Source organism: Strix uralensis, unplaced genomic scaffold, assembly GCF_047716275.1.
Source record: "Strix uralensis isolate ZFMK-TIS-50842 unplaced genomic scaffold, bStrUra1 scaffold_305, whole genome shotgun sequence".
Lineage (NCBI taxonomy): Eukaryota > Metazoa > Chordata > Aves > Strigiformes > Strigidae > Strix > Strix uralensis.
Window position 1 is genome coordinate 40514 of NW_027436899.1, and position 13009 is coordinate 53522.

Below are 13009 nucleotides of genomic sequence, written 5' to 3' on the forward strand. Positions count from 1 at the left end.
AAACTCCCCGTTTACCCCCTTAAATCCCCTTTACCCCTCAAATTCCCCCTCTGCCCCCCAAACTCCCCTTTTACCCCCCTTAAACCCCCCAAACTCCCCATTTACCCCCCTTAAACCCCCTTTTACCCCTCAAATCCTGCCTTTACCCCTAAAATCCCCCCTTTGCCCCCCAAACTCCCCATTTACCCCTTAAACCCCCTATTTACCCCTCAAATCCCCCCTTTGTGCCCCAAACTCCCCATTTACCCCCCTTGAACCCCCCTTTACCCCCCAAACTCCCTATTTACCCCCCTTAAACCCCCTTTTACCCCTCAAATCCCCCCTTTACCCCCAAACTCCCCATTTACCCCCCAAATCCCCCCTTTACCCCCCAAACTCCCCATTTACCCCCTTAAACTCCCCATTTACCCCCTTAAACACCCCTTTGCCCCCCAAACTCCCCATTTACCCCCTTAAACCCCCCTTTATCCCTCAAATCCCCCTTTTACCCCCCAAACTCCCCATTTACCCCCTTAAACCCCCCTTTGCCCCCCAAACTCCCCATTTACCCCCTTAAACCCCCCTTTACCCCTCAAATCCCCCTTTTACCCCCCAAACTCCCCATTTACCCCCTTAAACTCCCCATTTACCCCCTTAAACCCCCCTTTGCCCCCCAAACTCCCCATTTACCCCCTTAAACCCCCCTTTACCCCTCAAATCCCCCTTTTACCCCCAAACTCCCCATTTACCCCCTTAAACTCCCCATTTACCCCCTTAAACCCCCCTTTGCCCCCCAAACTCCCCATTTACCCCCTTAAACCCCCCTTTACCCCCCAAACTCCCCATTTACCCCCTTAAACCCCCCTTTACCCCTCAAATCCCCCCTTGCCCCCCAAACTCCCCATTTACCCCCTTAAACCCCCCTTTACCCCTCAAATCCCCCTTTTACCCCCCAAACTCCCCATTTACCCCCTTAAACTCCCCATTTACCCCTCAAACTCCCCCTTTACCCCCCTTAAACCCCCCTTTACCCCTCCTGAAACCCTCTTAACCCCCTCAAACCCCCCAAACTCCCCCTTTACCCCTCAAATCCCCCCTTTGCTCCCCCAAACTCCCCCTTTACCCCCCTAAACCCCCCTTTGCTCCCCAAACTCCCCATTTACCCCCCAAACCCCTTCTTTAACCCCCTAACCCCTCCCAACCCCTCTTAAACTCCCTTTAACCCCCCCCCAACTCCCTCTAGGACCCCCCCAACCACCTCTAGGACCCCCCCAACCCCCCCCCAGGACCCCCCCAAACCCCTCTAGGACCCCCCCAACCCTCCCCAGGACCCCCCCAAACCCCCCCCCAGGACCCCCCCTCACCATCCAGCGCCTGCCGGAGTCGCTCCTTCTTGTCCTGCTGCCGCCGCAGCCGTTCCTCCTGCGCTCGGCGCTGCAGGTACTCGCGGCGTTCCCGGGCCTGGCGACGGAGCTGGGGACAAGGTGGGGACACACACACACACAGTGACATTGGGGGGGGGACGTGGTGACATCAGGGAGGGGATGTAGTGATGGAAAAAGAGGATGGGGGGGAGCGAAGGGGATGGGGGGCAGCGTGGGGGCACTGTGTGGGGATGGGGAGTGCTGTGGGGGGACATGGGGACACCAGGGGGGGATATGGGGGGGACAGAGGACACCCTGGGGGGACATGGGGACAATAGAGGGGGGGCACGGGAGGGAGAGGGGGATGGGGGATGCTGTGGAGGGACACTGGGAGGGGGTGGAGACACTGGGGAGGGATATGGGGAGGGGGGACATGGGGAGGGGGATCGTGTGGGGGGACGTGGGGACATTGAGGGGGGGGTCATGGGGACTCTGGGGGGTGTGGGGACACTGGGAAGGGACATGGAGGGGACAAAGGGGGTTGGGGACACTGGGGGAGGCCTTGGGGGGGACATGGGGACACCAGGGGGGTGTGGGGACACTGGGAAGGGACATGGGGGGGCAAAGGGGGTTGGGGGACACTATGGAGGGGCTGGGGACACTGGGGGAGCCCCGTGGGGGGGACATGGGGACACCAGGGGGGTGTGGGGACACTGGGAAGGGACATGGGGGGGGCAAAGGGGGTTGGGGACACTGGGGGAGGCCTTGGGGGGGGGCATGGGGACACCACGGGGGTGTGGGGACACTGGGAAGGGACATGGGGGGGGCAAAGGGGGTTGGGGACACTGGGGGAGGCCTTGGGGGGGGACATGGGGACACCAGGGGGGTGTGGGGACACTGGGAAGGGACATGGAGGGGACAAAGGGGGTTGGGGACACTGGGGGAGGCCTTGGGGGGGACATGGGGACACCAGGGGGGTGTGGGGACACTGGGAAGGGACATGGGGGGGGCAAAGGGGGTTGGGGACACTGGGGGAGGCCTTGGGGGGGGACATGGGGACACCAGGGGGGTGTGGGGACACTGGGAAGGGACATGGAGGGGACAAAGGGGGTTGGGGACACTGGGGGAGGCCTTGGGGGGGACATGGGGACACCAGGGGGTGTGGGGACACTGGGAAGGGACATGGGGGGGCAAAGGGGGTTGGGGGACACTATGGAGGGGCTGGGGACACTGGGGGAGCCCCGTGGGGGGGACATGGGGACACCAGGGGGGTGTGGGGACACTGGGAAGGGACATGGGGGGGGCCCGTGGGGGGGACACGAGGACCCTGAGGGGAGCAGCCCTTTCCCCCTTACCATGGTCGCAGCTTCTCCGCTCCCCGGCTCTCCACACACGCTGGCACCTCCCAACACCGCCGCCGCCGATTGGCCGGGGGCGAGGGACCAATGGGAGCGCCCGGTGCTGCCGGAAAGGGGCGGGAAGTGGGTAAAGCTGCGCCCTCACTCAAGATGGCGGCCGGAGGAGGGCAACGCAGCGCCCTCATCCAAGATGGCGGCCGAGTCGGCTTCAGCCCGCCGCTCTGCCCGCCCTCAGTTAGGCCCCGCCTCCCGCCCCGCCGCGCGCGCTGATTGGCGGAGAAGCGGTGGGGGGCGGCTGCTATTGGAGGAGGCAGTGGCCCGGCGTGAAGCCGCGGCGCGGGCCGGGAGTAGCGGCGGTGGCCGGCGGCGATGGAGGGTCAGTGAGGGGCTCGCGGGGGGTTTGTTTTGGTAGGGTCGTCTGGGGGGGCTGTGTAGGGTCTGCTATAGGGGATTTGTCTGTGTAGGGTCTGCTATAGGGGATTTGTCTCTGTAGGGCCTCCTATAGGGGGGTTTGTTTGTGTAGGGCCTCCTATAGAGGATGTTTCTATAGGGTCTCCTATAGGGGTTTGCTCCTGTAGGGTCTCCTATAGGGGGTGTTTCTATAGTGAGTGTTTCTATAGGACCTTCTATAGGGTTTTGTTTCTATAGGGGGTGTTTTTATAGAGTCTTCTATGGGGGTTGTTTCTGTGGGGCCTTCTATAGGGGGTATTTCTATAGGCTCTGCTATAGGAGTTTGTGTCTGTAGGGTGTCCTATAGGGAGCAGTTTCTGTAGGGTCTGCTATAGGGGTTGCTTCTATAGGGTCACCTATAGGGATTGTTGCTGTAGGGTGTCCTATAAGGGTTGTTTCTATAGGGTGTGCTATAGGGGTTTATGCTATAAGGGGTGTTTTTATAGGATCTGCTATAGGGGGTGTTTCCATAGGGTTTTCTATAGGGAATGTTTCTATAAGGGGTGTTTCTATAGGGTGTCTTGTAGGAGTTGTTTCTATAGGCTCTGCTATAGGGGTTTATTCTGTAGCGGTGTTTCTATAGGGTCTTTTATAGGGGTGTTCCTATAGCAAGTGTTTGTTTCTATAGGATCTCCTATAGGGGGTGTTTCCATAGGGTCTCCTATAGGGGTGTTTCTATAGGGGATGTTTGTTTCTATAGGGTCTGGTTTCTATAGGGGGTGTTTGTTTCCATAGGGTCTCCTATAGGGGTGTTTCTATAGGGGATGTTTGTTTCTATAGGGTCTGGTTTCTATAGGGGGTGTTTGTTTCCATAGGGTCTCCTATAGGGGTGTTTCCATAGGGGATGTTTGTTTCTATAGGGTCTGGTTTCTATAGGGGGTGTTCTGTTTCTACAGGAGATGTTTGTTTTTATATGGTCTCCTATAGGGGATGTTTGTTTCTATAGGGGGTGCTTGTTTCCATAGGGGATGTGTGTCTGTTTCTATAGGGTCTGGTTTCTATAGGGGGTGTTTGTTTCTATAGGGGGTGTGTGTTTGTCTCTATAGGGGGTGTTTGTCTCTATAGGGGGTGTGTGTTTGTCTCTATAGGGGGTGCTTGTCTCTATAGAGGGTGTGTGTTTGTCTCTATAGGGGGTGTTTGTCTCTATAGGGGGTGTTTGTCTCTATAGGGGGTGTGTGTTTGTCTCTATAGGGGGTGCTTGTCTCTATAGGGGGTGTGTGTTTGTTTCTATAGGGGGTGTTTGTCTCTATAGGGGGTGTTTGTCTCTATAGGGGGTGTGTGTTTGTCTCTATAGGGGGTGTTTGTCTCTATAGGGGGTGTTTGTCTCTATAGGGGGTGCTTGTCTCTATAGGGGGTGTGTGTTTGTCTCTATAGGGGGTGTTTGTCTCTATAGGGGGTGTGTGTTTGTCTCTATAGGGGGTGCTTGTCTCTATAGGGGGTGTGTGTTTGTTTCTATAGGGGGTGTTTGTCTCTATAGGGGGTGTTTGTCTCTATAGGGGGTGTGTGTTTGTCTCTATAGGGGGTGTTTGTCTCTATAGGGGGTGCTTGTCTCTATAGGGGGTGTGTGTTTGTCTCTATAGGGGGTGTTTGTCTCTATAGGGTCTCCTATAGGGGGTGTTTGTGTCTATAGGGGGTGTTTGTGTCTATAGGGGGTGCTTGTCTCTATAGGGGGTGTGTGTTTGTCTCTATAGGGAGTGTTTGTCTCTATAGGGGGTGTTTGTGTCTATAGGGGGTGCTTGTCTCTATAGGGTCTCCTATAGGGGGTGCTTGTCTCTATAGGGGGTGTGTGTTTGTCTCTATAGGGGGTGTTTGTCTCTATAGGGTCTCCTATAGGGGGTGTTTGTCTCTATAGGGGGTGTTTGTCTCTATAGGGTCTCCTATAGGGGGTGTTTGTCTCTATAGGGGGTGTTTGTCTCTATAGGGTCTCCTATAGGGGGTGTTTGTCTCTATAGGGGGTGTGTGTTTGTCTCTATAGGGAGTGTTTGTCTCTATAGGGGGTGTTTGTGTCTATAGGGGGTGCTTGTCTCTATAGGGTCTCCTATAGGGGGTGCTTGTCTCTATAGGGGGTGTGTGTTTGTCTCTATAGGGGGTGTTTGTCTCTATAGGGTCTCCTATAGGGGGTGTTTGTCTCTATAGGGGGTGTTTGTCTCTATAGGGTCTCCTATAGGGGGTGTTTGTCTCTATAGGGGGTGTTTGTCTCTATAGGGTCTCCTATAGGGGGTGTTTGTCTCTATAGGGGGTGTTTGTCTCTATAGGGTCTCCCTATAGGGGGTGTTTGTCTCTATAGGGGGTGTGTGTTTGTCTCTATAGGGGATGTTTGTCTCTATAGGGTCTCCCGCGCTGGACGCGGCGGCGCTGGAGCTGCTGGAGGCGCTGGAGACGCTGCAGCAGAGACGCCACCTCCTGACCCAGCTCCTGCGGCAGGTGACGGCGGGGACACGCGGGGACGTGCCACCCCCCCGGGGACACACAGGGATGTGCCACCCCCCCTGGGGACATGTCACCCCCCCTGGGGACACACAGGGACGTGCCACCCCCCTTGGGGACACACAGGGATGTGCCACCCCCCCTGGGGACACGCGTGGGGATGCGTCACCCACCCCAGGGACCCAAAGGGACCCACCCGTGTCCCCCCTGTCCCCGTGTCCCCAGGGGTGGCTGTCCCTGTCCCAGGCCCGGTACTCCCTGGGCTGTCACCGCGTCTCGTCCCTCCAGTACGGGGCCACCATTGTCCCCCGCGTCCGCGTCCTCCCCAGGTAGGGGGGACAAAGGGACACAGGGTGGGGACAAGGGACATGGGGGGGACACAGGGGGGACACAGGGGGACATGGGGGGACACAGGGGGACATGGGGGGACACAAAGGGACATGGTGACAAAGGGACACTGGGGACAGGGGGACATGGGGGTGACAAAGGGACATGGGGGTGACAAAGGGACACAAGGGGACACCAAGGGACACAGGGACACATGGGGGTGACAAAGGGACATGGGACACAAAGGGACACGGGGTGACAAAGGGACACTGGGGGACACGGGGACATGGGGGGGACACAAAGGGACACGGGGGGACATGGGACACAGGGACATGGGGGTGACAAAGGGACATGGGGGTGACAAAGGGACACTGGGGGACATGGGGGTGACAAAGGGACATGGGGACACCAAGGGACACAGGGACACATGGGGGACACAAAGGGACATGGGGGACACGGGGACACAGGGACATGGGGGTGACAAAGGGACACTGGGGGACAGGGGGGACATGGGGACACAGGGACACAAAGGGACACGGGGGGGACACGGGGACAAAGGGACATGGGGGGGACATTGGGGACACGGAGGGTTGAGGGGTGACACTGGTGTCCCCAAATTGGGGGGGGGTGACACTGGGGGTGTCCCCATTTTGGGGGGGGGGGTGACACCGATGGCACCAGTTTGGGGGGGGGGGGGGTGTGGCATTAGGGGGGTGACACTGGGGGTGTCGGTGACACCCGCGTCCCCTCCCCCAGGCAGGAGCCGGGGGGCGCCCCCCGTTTTGAGGAGGTGCCAGGAACGGGGGGGGACCCCGAGGACCCCCAGCAGGGGGAGGGGGACGGTAAAGGGGGGTCCCATGGGTGCTGGGGGGGGTCCTATGGGTGCTGGGGGGGGATTTGGGGTGCTGGGGGGGGCCCTATGGGTGCTGAGGGGGTTTGGGGGGGAACTGGGGGTACTGGGGGGGGGTCCCATGGGTGCTGGGGGGGTTTGGGGTCCTGGGGGGAAAGTGGGGGTGCTGGGGAGGTCCCATGGGTGCTGGGGGGGGGGATTTAGGGTGCTGGGTGGATCCCAGGGGTGCTGAGGGGGTTTTGGGGGTCCCTGGGGGGAACTGGGGGTACTGGGGGGGGGTCCCATGGGTGCTGGGGGGGGGATTTGGGGTGCTGGGGTGGTCCTATGGGTGCTGAGGGGGTTTGGGGGGGAACTGGGGGGGGTACTGGGGGGGGTCCCATGGGTGCTGGGGGGGGGATTTGGGGTGCTGAGGGGGTTTGGGGGGGAACTGGGGGGGGAACTGGGGGTACTGGGGGGGGGTCCCATGGATGCTGGGGGGGGGGATTTGGGGTGCTGGGGGGGTTTGGGGGTCCCTGGGGGGGGTCCCATGGGTGCTGGGGGGGGGGGATTTGGGGTGTCACTGACCTTCCTCCCCCCTCCCCCAGGGCTGCGGCAGCGCCGGGGTCCCCCAGAAAAAGGGGGGGCTGCCCCCCCCCGGGCCCCCCCCGACCCCCTGGCCTGGTTCGGGGTGCTGGTGCCCCCCAGCCTGCGCCAGGCCCAGAGCAGCTTCGTCCAGGGTGAGGGGGGGCCCCAAAATCGGGGGGTGTCCCCCCAAAACATGGGGGGTCCCCAAAACATGGGAGGGGGTCCCCAAAATCTGGGGGGGGTCCCAAATCGGGGGGGTGTCCCCAAAATCGGGGGCGTGTCCCCAAAATCGGGGGGGGGGGGGGCCCTGAAGGTCATGACCTGTCACCCCCTTGTCCCTGCGTCACCCCCCTGTCCCCATGTCACCCCCCCGCCATTTTGTCACCTCAAATGTGTGTTGTCCCCCCACCATGACCCTTTGTCCCCCCCCGGTGACCCCTGACCCCACGGGTGTCCCCTGTCCCCAGGGGTGACGGTGGCCGTGGAGCTGGCGGGGCTGCAGGGTGCTGTGGCGGCGGCTGTCACCCGCTACCGCACCCTCCTGCGCCAGCGTCACCCCGACGGGGACACCGGGAGCACGGGGACCCTGGGGGACACCGAGACCCTTGGGGACACCGAGACTGCGGGTGACACCGAGAGAACGAGGGACACCGAGAGCCACGGGGACACCGAAAGCACAGGTGACACTGACACTATGGGTGACACGGGGACCCTGGGTGACACTGAGACCACGGGTGACACAGGGAGCCTGGGTGGTGTTGACACCCTTGGGGACACCGAGACCATGGGTGACATGGGGACCCCGGGTTACAGCGAGACCCTTGGGGACACCGAGACTATGGGTGACACCAAGACCCTTGGGGACACTGAGGCCATGGGTGACACCGAGACCATTGGGTGACAGCGAAGCCACAGGGGACATGGGGACCCTGGGTGACACCGAGACCCTTGGGGACACCGAGACCGTGGGTGACACCGAGAGCCACGGGGACACTGAAAGCACAGGTGACACACTATGGGTGACACGGGGACCCTGGGTGACACCGAGACCACGGGTGACATGGGGACCCTGGGTTACAGCGAGACCCTTGGGGACACCGAGACTATGGGTGACACCAAGACCCTTGGGGACACTGAGGCCATGGGTGACACCGAGACCCTTGGGTGACAGCGAAGCCACAGGGGACATGGGGACCCTGGGTGACACCGAGACCCTTGGTGACACCGAGACTATGGGTGACACAGGGACCCTGGGTGACACCGAGACCCTTGGGGACACCGAGACCGTGGGTGACACCGAGAGAACGAGGGACACCGAGAGCCACGGGGACACCGAAAGCACAGGTGACACTGACACTATGGGTGACACGGGGACCCTGGGTGACACCAAGAGTGTGGGTGACACCGAGACCATGGGTGACATGGGGACCCTGGGTGGCGTTGACACCCTTGGGGACACCGAGACCACGGGTGACACGGGGACCCCGGGTGACACTGAGACCACAGGGGACATGGGGACCCTGGGTGACACCAAGACTATGGGTGACACCGGGAGCCTGGGTGACACTGAGACCCTTGGGGACACCGAGACTGCGGGTGACACCGAGACCACGGGTGACACAGGGACCCTGGGTGACACCGAGACCGCAGGTGACACCCCCACCGTGTGTGACAGATCCTGAAGGTGACACCGAGACCGCGGGGACCACGGTGACCATGTGACACAGGACACGGGTGACCCCGCGAGCACCCACGGGTGACGTCACCGGCCCCGTGCCAGGGGCCACCCCTGTGGGTGACGCTCGTGTCCCCCCCCCCCCCCCCAATAAAGACCCTGTGGTGGCTCTTGGCTCCGTGTCACCTTCTGTCCCCAACCACGTCACCTGACACCCACCCCGGTGCCACACCCCCCTGGGGTCACCGGGCGGCCATCTTGGCGCCACTCTGATGTCACCTGGCGGCCATTTTAGTGCCACTTTGATGTCACCAGGCCGCCATCTTGGTGCCGCTCTGATGTCACCTGGCAGCCATCTTGGTGCCACACTACCTTGGTGACACCTGGCCGCCATCTTGGTTCCACTTTGATGTCACCAGGCCGCCATCTTGGTGCCACACCCCTTTGGTGTCACCTGGCGGCCATCTTGGTGCCACTCTAATGTCACCTGGCGGCCATTTTAGTGTCACTTTGGTGTCACCAGGCCACCATTGTGCTGCCACACCCCCCTAGATTCCACCTGGCGGCCATCTTGGCACCACTCTGATGTCACCTGGCAGCCATTTTAGTGCCACTTTGATGTCACCAGGCCCGCCATCTTGGTGCCGCTCTGATGTCACTAGGCAGCCATCTTGGTGCCACACTACCTTGGTGACACCTGGCCGCCATCTTGGCGCCACTCTGATGCCACCTGGCAGCCATTTTAGTGCCACTATCATGTCACCCGGCCGCCATCTTGCTGCCACACCCCCTTGATTCCACCTGGCGGCCATCTTGGCACCACTCTAATGTGCCCTGGCGGCCATTTTAGTGCCACTATCATGCCACCCGGCTGCCATCTTGCTGCCACACCCCCTTGATTCCACCTGGTGGCCATCTTGGTGCCACATGACCCCACCCAGTGGCCATCTCGGCCCCGCCCACCCCCCCACCCCCGCAGCGACGCACTGGTCGGCCGCCATCTTTTGCCAACGTCTATATTTATTGGGCGGGGCCCCCCCTCGCCCCGCCCCCCCAAAACCCCCACCCCCCCCAACTCGGGGGCGGGGCCAAGACACAACAACAACTAAAGGGATGGGAACAAGTCAGGGCTCGGGGCGGGGGGGGGGGGGAAGGGGACGTGGCCAGATGAGCAAAGGGTGTGGCCGGGTGGCCAGGGGGTGTGGCCAGACGTGGCCCCGCCCCCTCTGTCCCCCGGTGGGCGGGGCTAACGGATGGTGTAGCGCACGTAGGGCACCTCGATGTCGGCGTCGGTGTCGTCGTTGCAGCAGAGCTCGAAGACGAGGGCCTTGACGTGGCGCCCGACCTTCTTCTTGGAGACCCGCGCCACGATCTCCGTCATCCTGCGGGGACAAAGGGGACGGGCGTCACCCAGGGGGGTGACATCGGCCCGCGGTGGCCTCGATCCCGGGGACTGTCCCCTTACGGGGGTGGGGGCGTGGCTACGAGTTACTGGGACCACCCGCGGCGGCCTCGGTCGTGGGGACCGTCGCCCTACGGGGGTGTGGGCGGGGGGTGGCATCACGGGGACCACCCGGGGTGGCCTCAACCACGGGGACTGTCCCCTCCACCCACATGACACCCCCCCACCCACATGACGCATCTGTCACCCGTGTGACACGTCCCCCACCCGAGACGCACCCCTCACCCACGTGACACGCGCGTGACACGTCCCCACCCACGTGACGCGTCCCCCACCCACGATGTCCCCCACCCATGTGACGCGTCCCCCGCCCACGTGACACGTCTGTCACCCACGTGACACGCCCCCCACCCACGATGTCCCCCACCCACGTGACGTCTCCTTCACCCCAAACCCCACATCCCCCACCCACAGGACCCCATCCCTCAGCCCACATACCCCCCTCCCCACCGTGGGTGCCCCCCACCCATGGGTGCCCCCTGGGGACCCTACGGTTGGTCGTGGCGCTCGCGCAGCTTGGCGGCCGGCATGAAGAAGGAGTAGAGCATGGAGACGCCCTGGGACAACATCGTGATCTCCAGCCGATGCTCCTTCTGCAGGGGGGGGTGGGGACAAAAGGGGGGGACACCCGGGGATGTCAGGTGGGGCGCAGAGCACCCAAGGGTGCCCCGTGGCACCCCACGGTGCCCCACGGCTTCGGGGGGCACTGGCCACCGTGGTGGCCACATCTCCACACCTTCCCCTCCCCGGGGTGACCCGCCTTGAGTTGGGGGGCTTTGAGGGGGTCCATGGGGTGCCCCCCAATTCCCCCCACCCGCCGCCTTCCCAGTTCCTCCCAGTGCTCCCAGTACCTTGAAGTAAGCGAGGAACTGGCGCAGGGTCATCTCCTGCCCGTCGGGCTGCAGCCCCTGAACCTCGAACCGGTCCCACAGCGTCCACTCCACCTCGTAGTACTGGGCGGGGGGGGAAAGGGGGGGTCAGACCCACGGCGGGGGGGCTCGGGGGGGGGTGGGACCCACAGCAGCTGAGCCGTGGTGGGGCACAAAGACCCAGAGGGGCCAACTGGGGGTCATGGGGGGTCACTAGCACCATAGGGGGGATCTATAGGGTCCGTGTGGGCGCTACGGGGCTGAATTCTATAGGTCAGGGAGCCGTGGGGCAGCGCTGAGACCCCAAAACACCTCCACAAGTCAACACCAACCCAACATCTCAACCCCAACCCAACACCCCACCCACTTCGGGTACCACCCAGTAGTCATAAGGTCCATGTGGCCACTGCGGGAGATCTATAGGGTCCCCATTACTCTATGGGGCTGAATTCTATAGGTGAGGGAGCCGTGGGGCAGCATCAAGACCCCAAAACACCTCTACAAGTCAACGCCAACCCAACATCTCAACCCCAACCCAACACCCCACCCACTTTGGGTATCACCCAGTAGCCACAAGATCCACGTGGGCACCACGGGAGATCTATAGGGTCTGCGCGGGTACTATGGGGCTGAATTCTATAGGTGAGGGAGCCGTGGGGCAGCGCCAAGACCCCAAAACACCTCCACAAGTCAACACCAACCCAACATCTCAACCCCAACCCAACATCCCACCCACTTCGGGTACCACCCAGTAGTCATAAGGTCCATGTGGTCACTGTGGGAGATCTATAGGGTCCCCATTACTCTATGGGTTGAATTCTATAGGTCAGGGAGCCGTGGGGCAGCGCTGAGACCCCAAAACACCTCCACAAGTCAACACCAACCCAACATCTCAACCCCAACCCAACACCCCACCCACTTTGGGTATCACCCAGTAGCCACAAGATCCACGTGGCCACCATAGGAGATCTATAGGGTCTGCGTGGGCGCTATGGGGCTGAATTCTATAGGTCAGGGAGCCGTGGGGCAGCATCAAGACCCCAAAACACCTCTACAAGTCAACGCCAACCCAACATCTCAACCCCAACCCAACACCCCACCCACTTCGGGTACCACCCAGTAGCCACAAGATCCACGTGGGCACCACGGGAGATCTATAGGGTCTGCGCGGGTACTATGGGGCTGAATTCTATAGGTGAGGGAGCCGTGGGGCAGCACCGAGACCCCAAAACACCTCTACAAGTCAACGCCAACCCAACACCCCAACCCCAACCCAACATCCCACCCGCTTCGGGTACCACCCAGTAGCCCCGAGATCCACGTGGCCACCACGGGAGATCTATAGGGTCCACGCGGGCGCTATAGGGCAGCCCCCCACCTTGTTGCGAGGGCAGGCGAGGGGTTCGGAGAAGCCGACGAAGGGCAGGGCCAGGTTGAGGAAGGCGTTCTTGTAGGAGCCCAAGCGCCGGTGGCCCTGGACCAGTTTGTAGAGCTCCAGGCAGGCCAGACCCACCACCGCCCCCGTCGTCGTGGCGATGGCCGGGATGATCTTCCCCGCGATCAGTTTGCTCTGTCACGTATAGAGGAACCTATAGGAAGCGGGCGGGGGGAGGCGGGGCGGGCACCGACCCCCGCCTTGCCCCACTGGCCCACCCCTCCCTGGATCTCCTGAGTCTATAGGGCC

The 13009-nt window shown here is 61.8% G+C and overlaps 3 protein-coding genes across 16 annotated transcripts in view; 2 read left to right on the forward strand and 1 right to left on the reverse strand.

Moving 5' to 3' along the window:
- LOC141938786 (uncharacterized) overlaps nucleotides 1–3072 on the forward strand; it is a gene marked incomplete in the record, with an annotated part of 4806 nt that extends 1734 nt beyond the window's left edge. Inside the window, 2 exon segments of the mRNA XM_074857777.1 lie at nucleotides 1344–1463; nucleotides 2710–3072. Coding sequence (XP_074713878.1) covers nucleotides 1344–1463; nucleotides 2710–2971 — 382 coding nt within the window.
- On the forward strand, nucleotides 2978–9163 carry VMA22 (vacuolar ATPase assembly factor VMA22). 14 transcript variants are annotated; one of them, XM_074857778.1, is made up of 9 exons: nucleotides 2978–3077; nucleotides 5481–5575; nucleotides 5804–5907; nucleotides 6662–6747; nucleotides 7340–7471; nucleotides 7787–7998; nucleotides 8243–8324; nucleotides 8565–8663; nucleotides 8943–9163. In XM_074857778.1, exons 1-9 carry the CDS (start codon nucleotides 3071–3073, stop codon nucleotides 8999–9001), a joined length of 876 nt encoding a protein of 291 aa, XP_074713879.1. In that variant the 5' UTR covers nucleotides 2978–3070; the 3' UTR covers nucleotides 9002–9163. The 14 variants fall into 14 exon arrangements, with proteins under 14 accessions (XP_074713879.1, XP_074713880.1, XP_074713886.1 ...); XM_074857779.1 differs by having other exon boundaries at nucleotides 8995–9163; XM_074857785.1 differs by having other exon boundaries at nucleotides 7787–7911; nucleotides 8255–8324.
- An 833-nt stretch (nucleotides 9164–9996) lies between these two features.
- LOC141938784 (ubiquitin-like modifier-activating enzyme 1) overlaps nucleotides 9997–13009 on the reverse strand; it is a 34016-nt gene continuing 31003 nt past the window's right edge. The window contains 4 exon segments of the mRNA XM_074857773.1: nucleotides 9997–10376; nucleotides 10949–11049; nucleotides 11308–11409; nucleotides 12704–12895. Of these exon segments, the coding sequence (XP_074713874.1) occupies nucleotides 10241–10376; nucleotides 10949–11049; nucleotides 11308–11409; nucleotides 12704–12895 (531 nt within the window). The 3' untranslated portion in view covers nucleotides 9997–10240.

Excerpts from the sequence above, each read along its gene's own strand:
- VMA22 (XM_074857778.1), top strand. Across the intron at positions 5,576-5,803 it reads TGACCCAGCTCCTGCGGCAG|GGGTGGCTGTCCCTGTCCCA; the intron begins GTGACGGCGGGG and ends CCGTGTCCCCAG. Across the intron at positions 5,908-6,661 it reads CGCGTCCGCGTCCTCCCCAG|GCAGGAGCCGGGGGGCGCCC; the intron begins GTAGGGGGGACA and ends CCCCTCCCCCAG.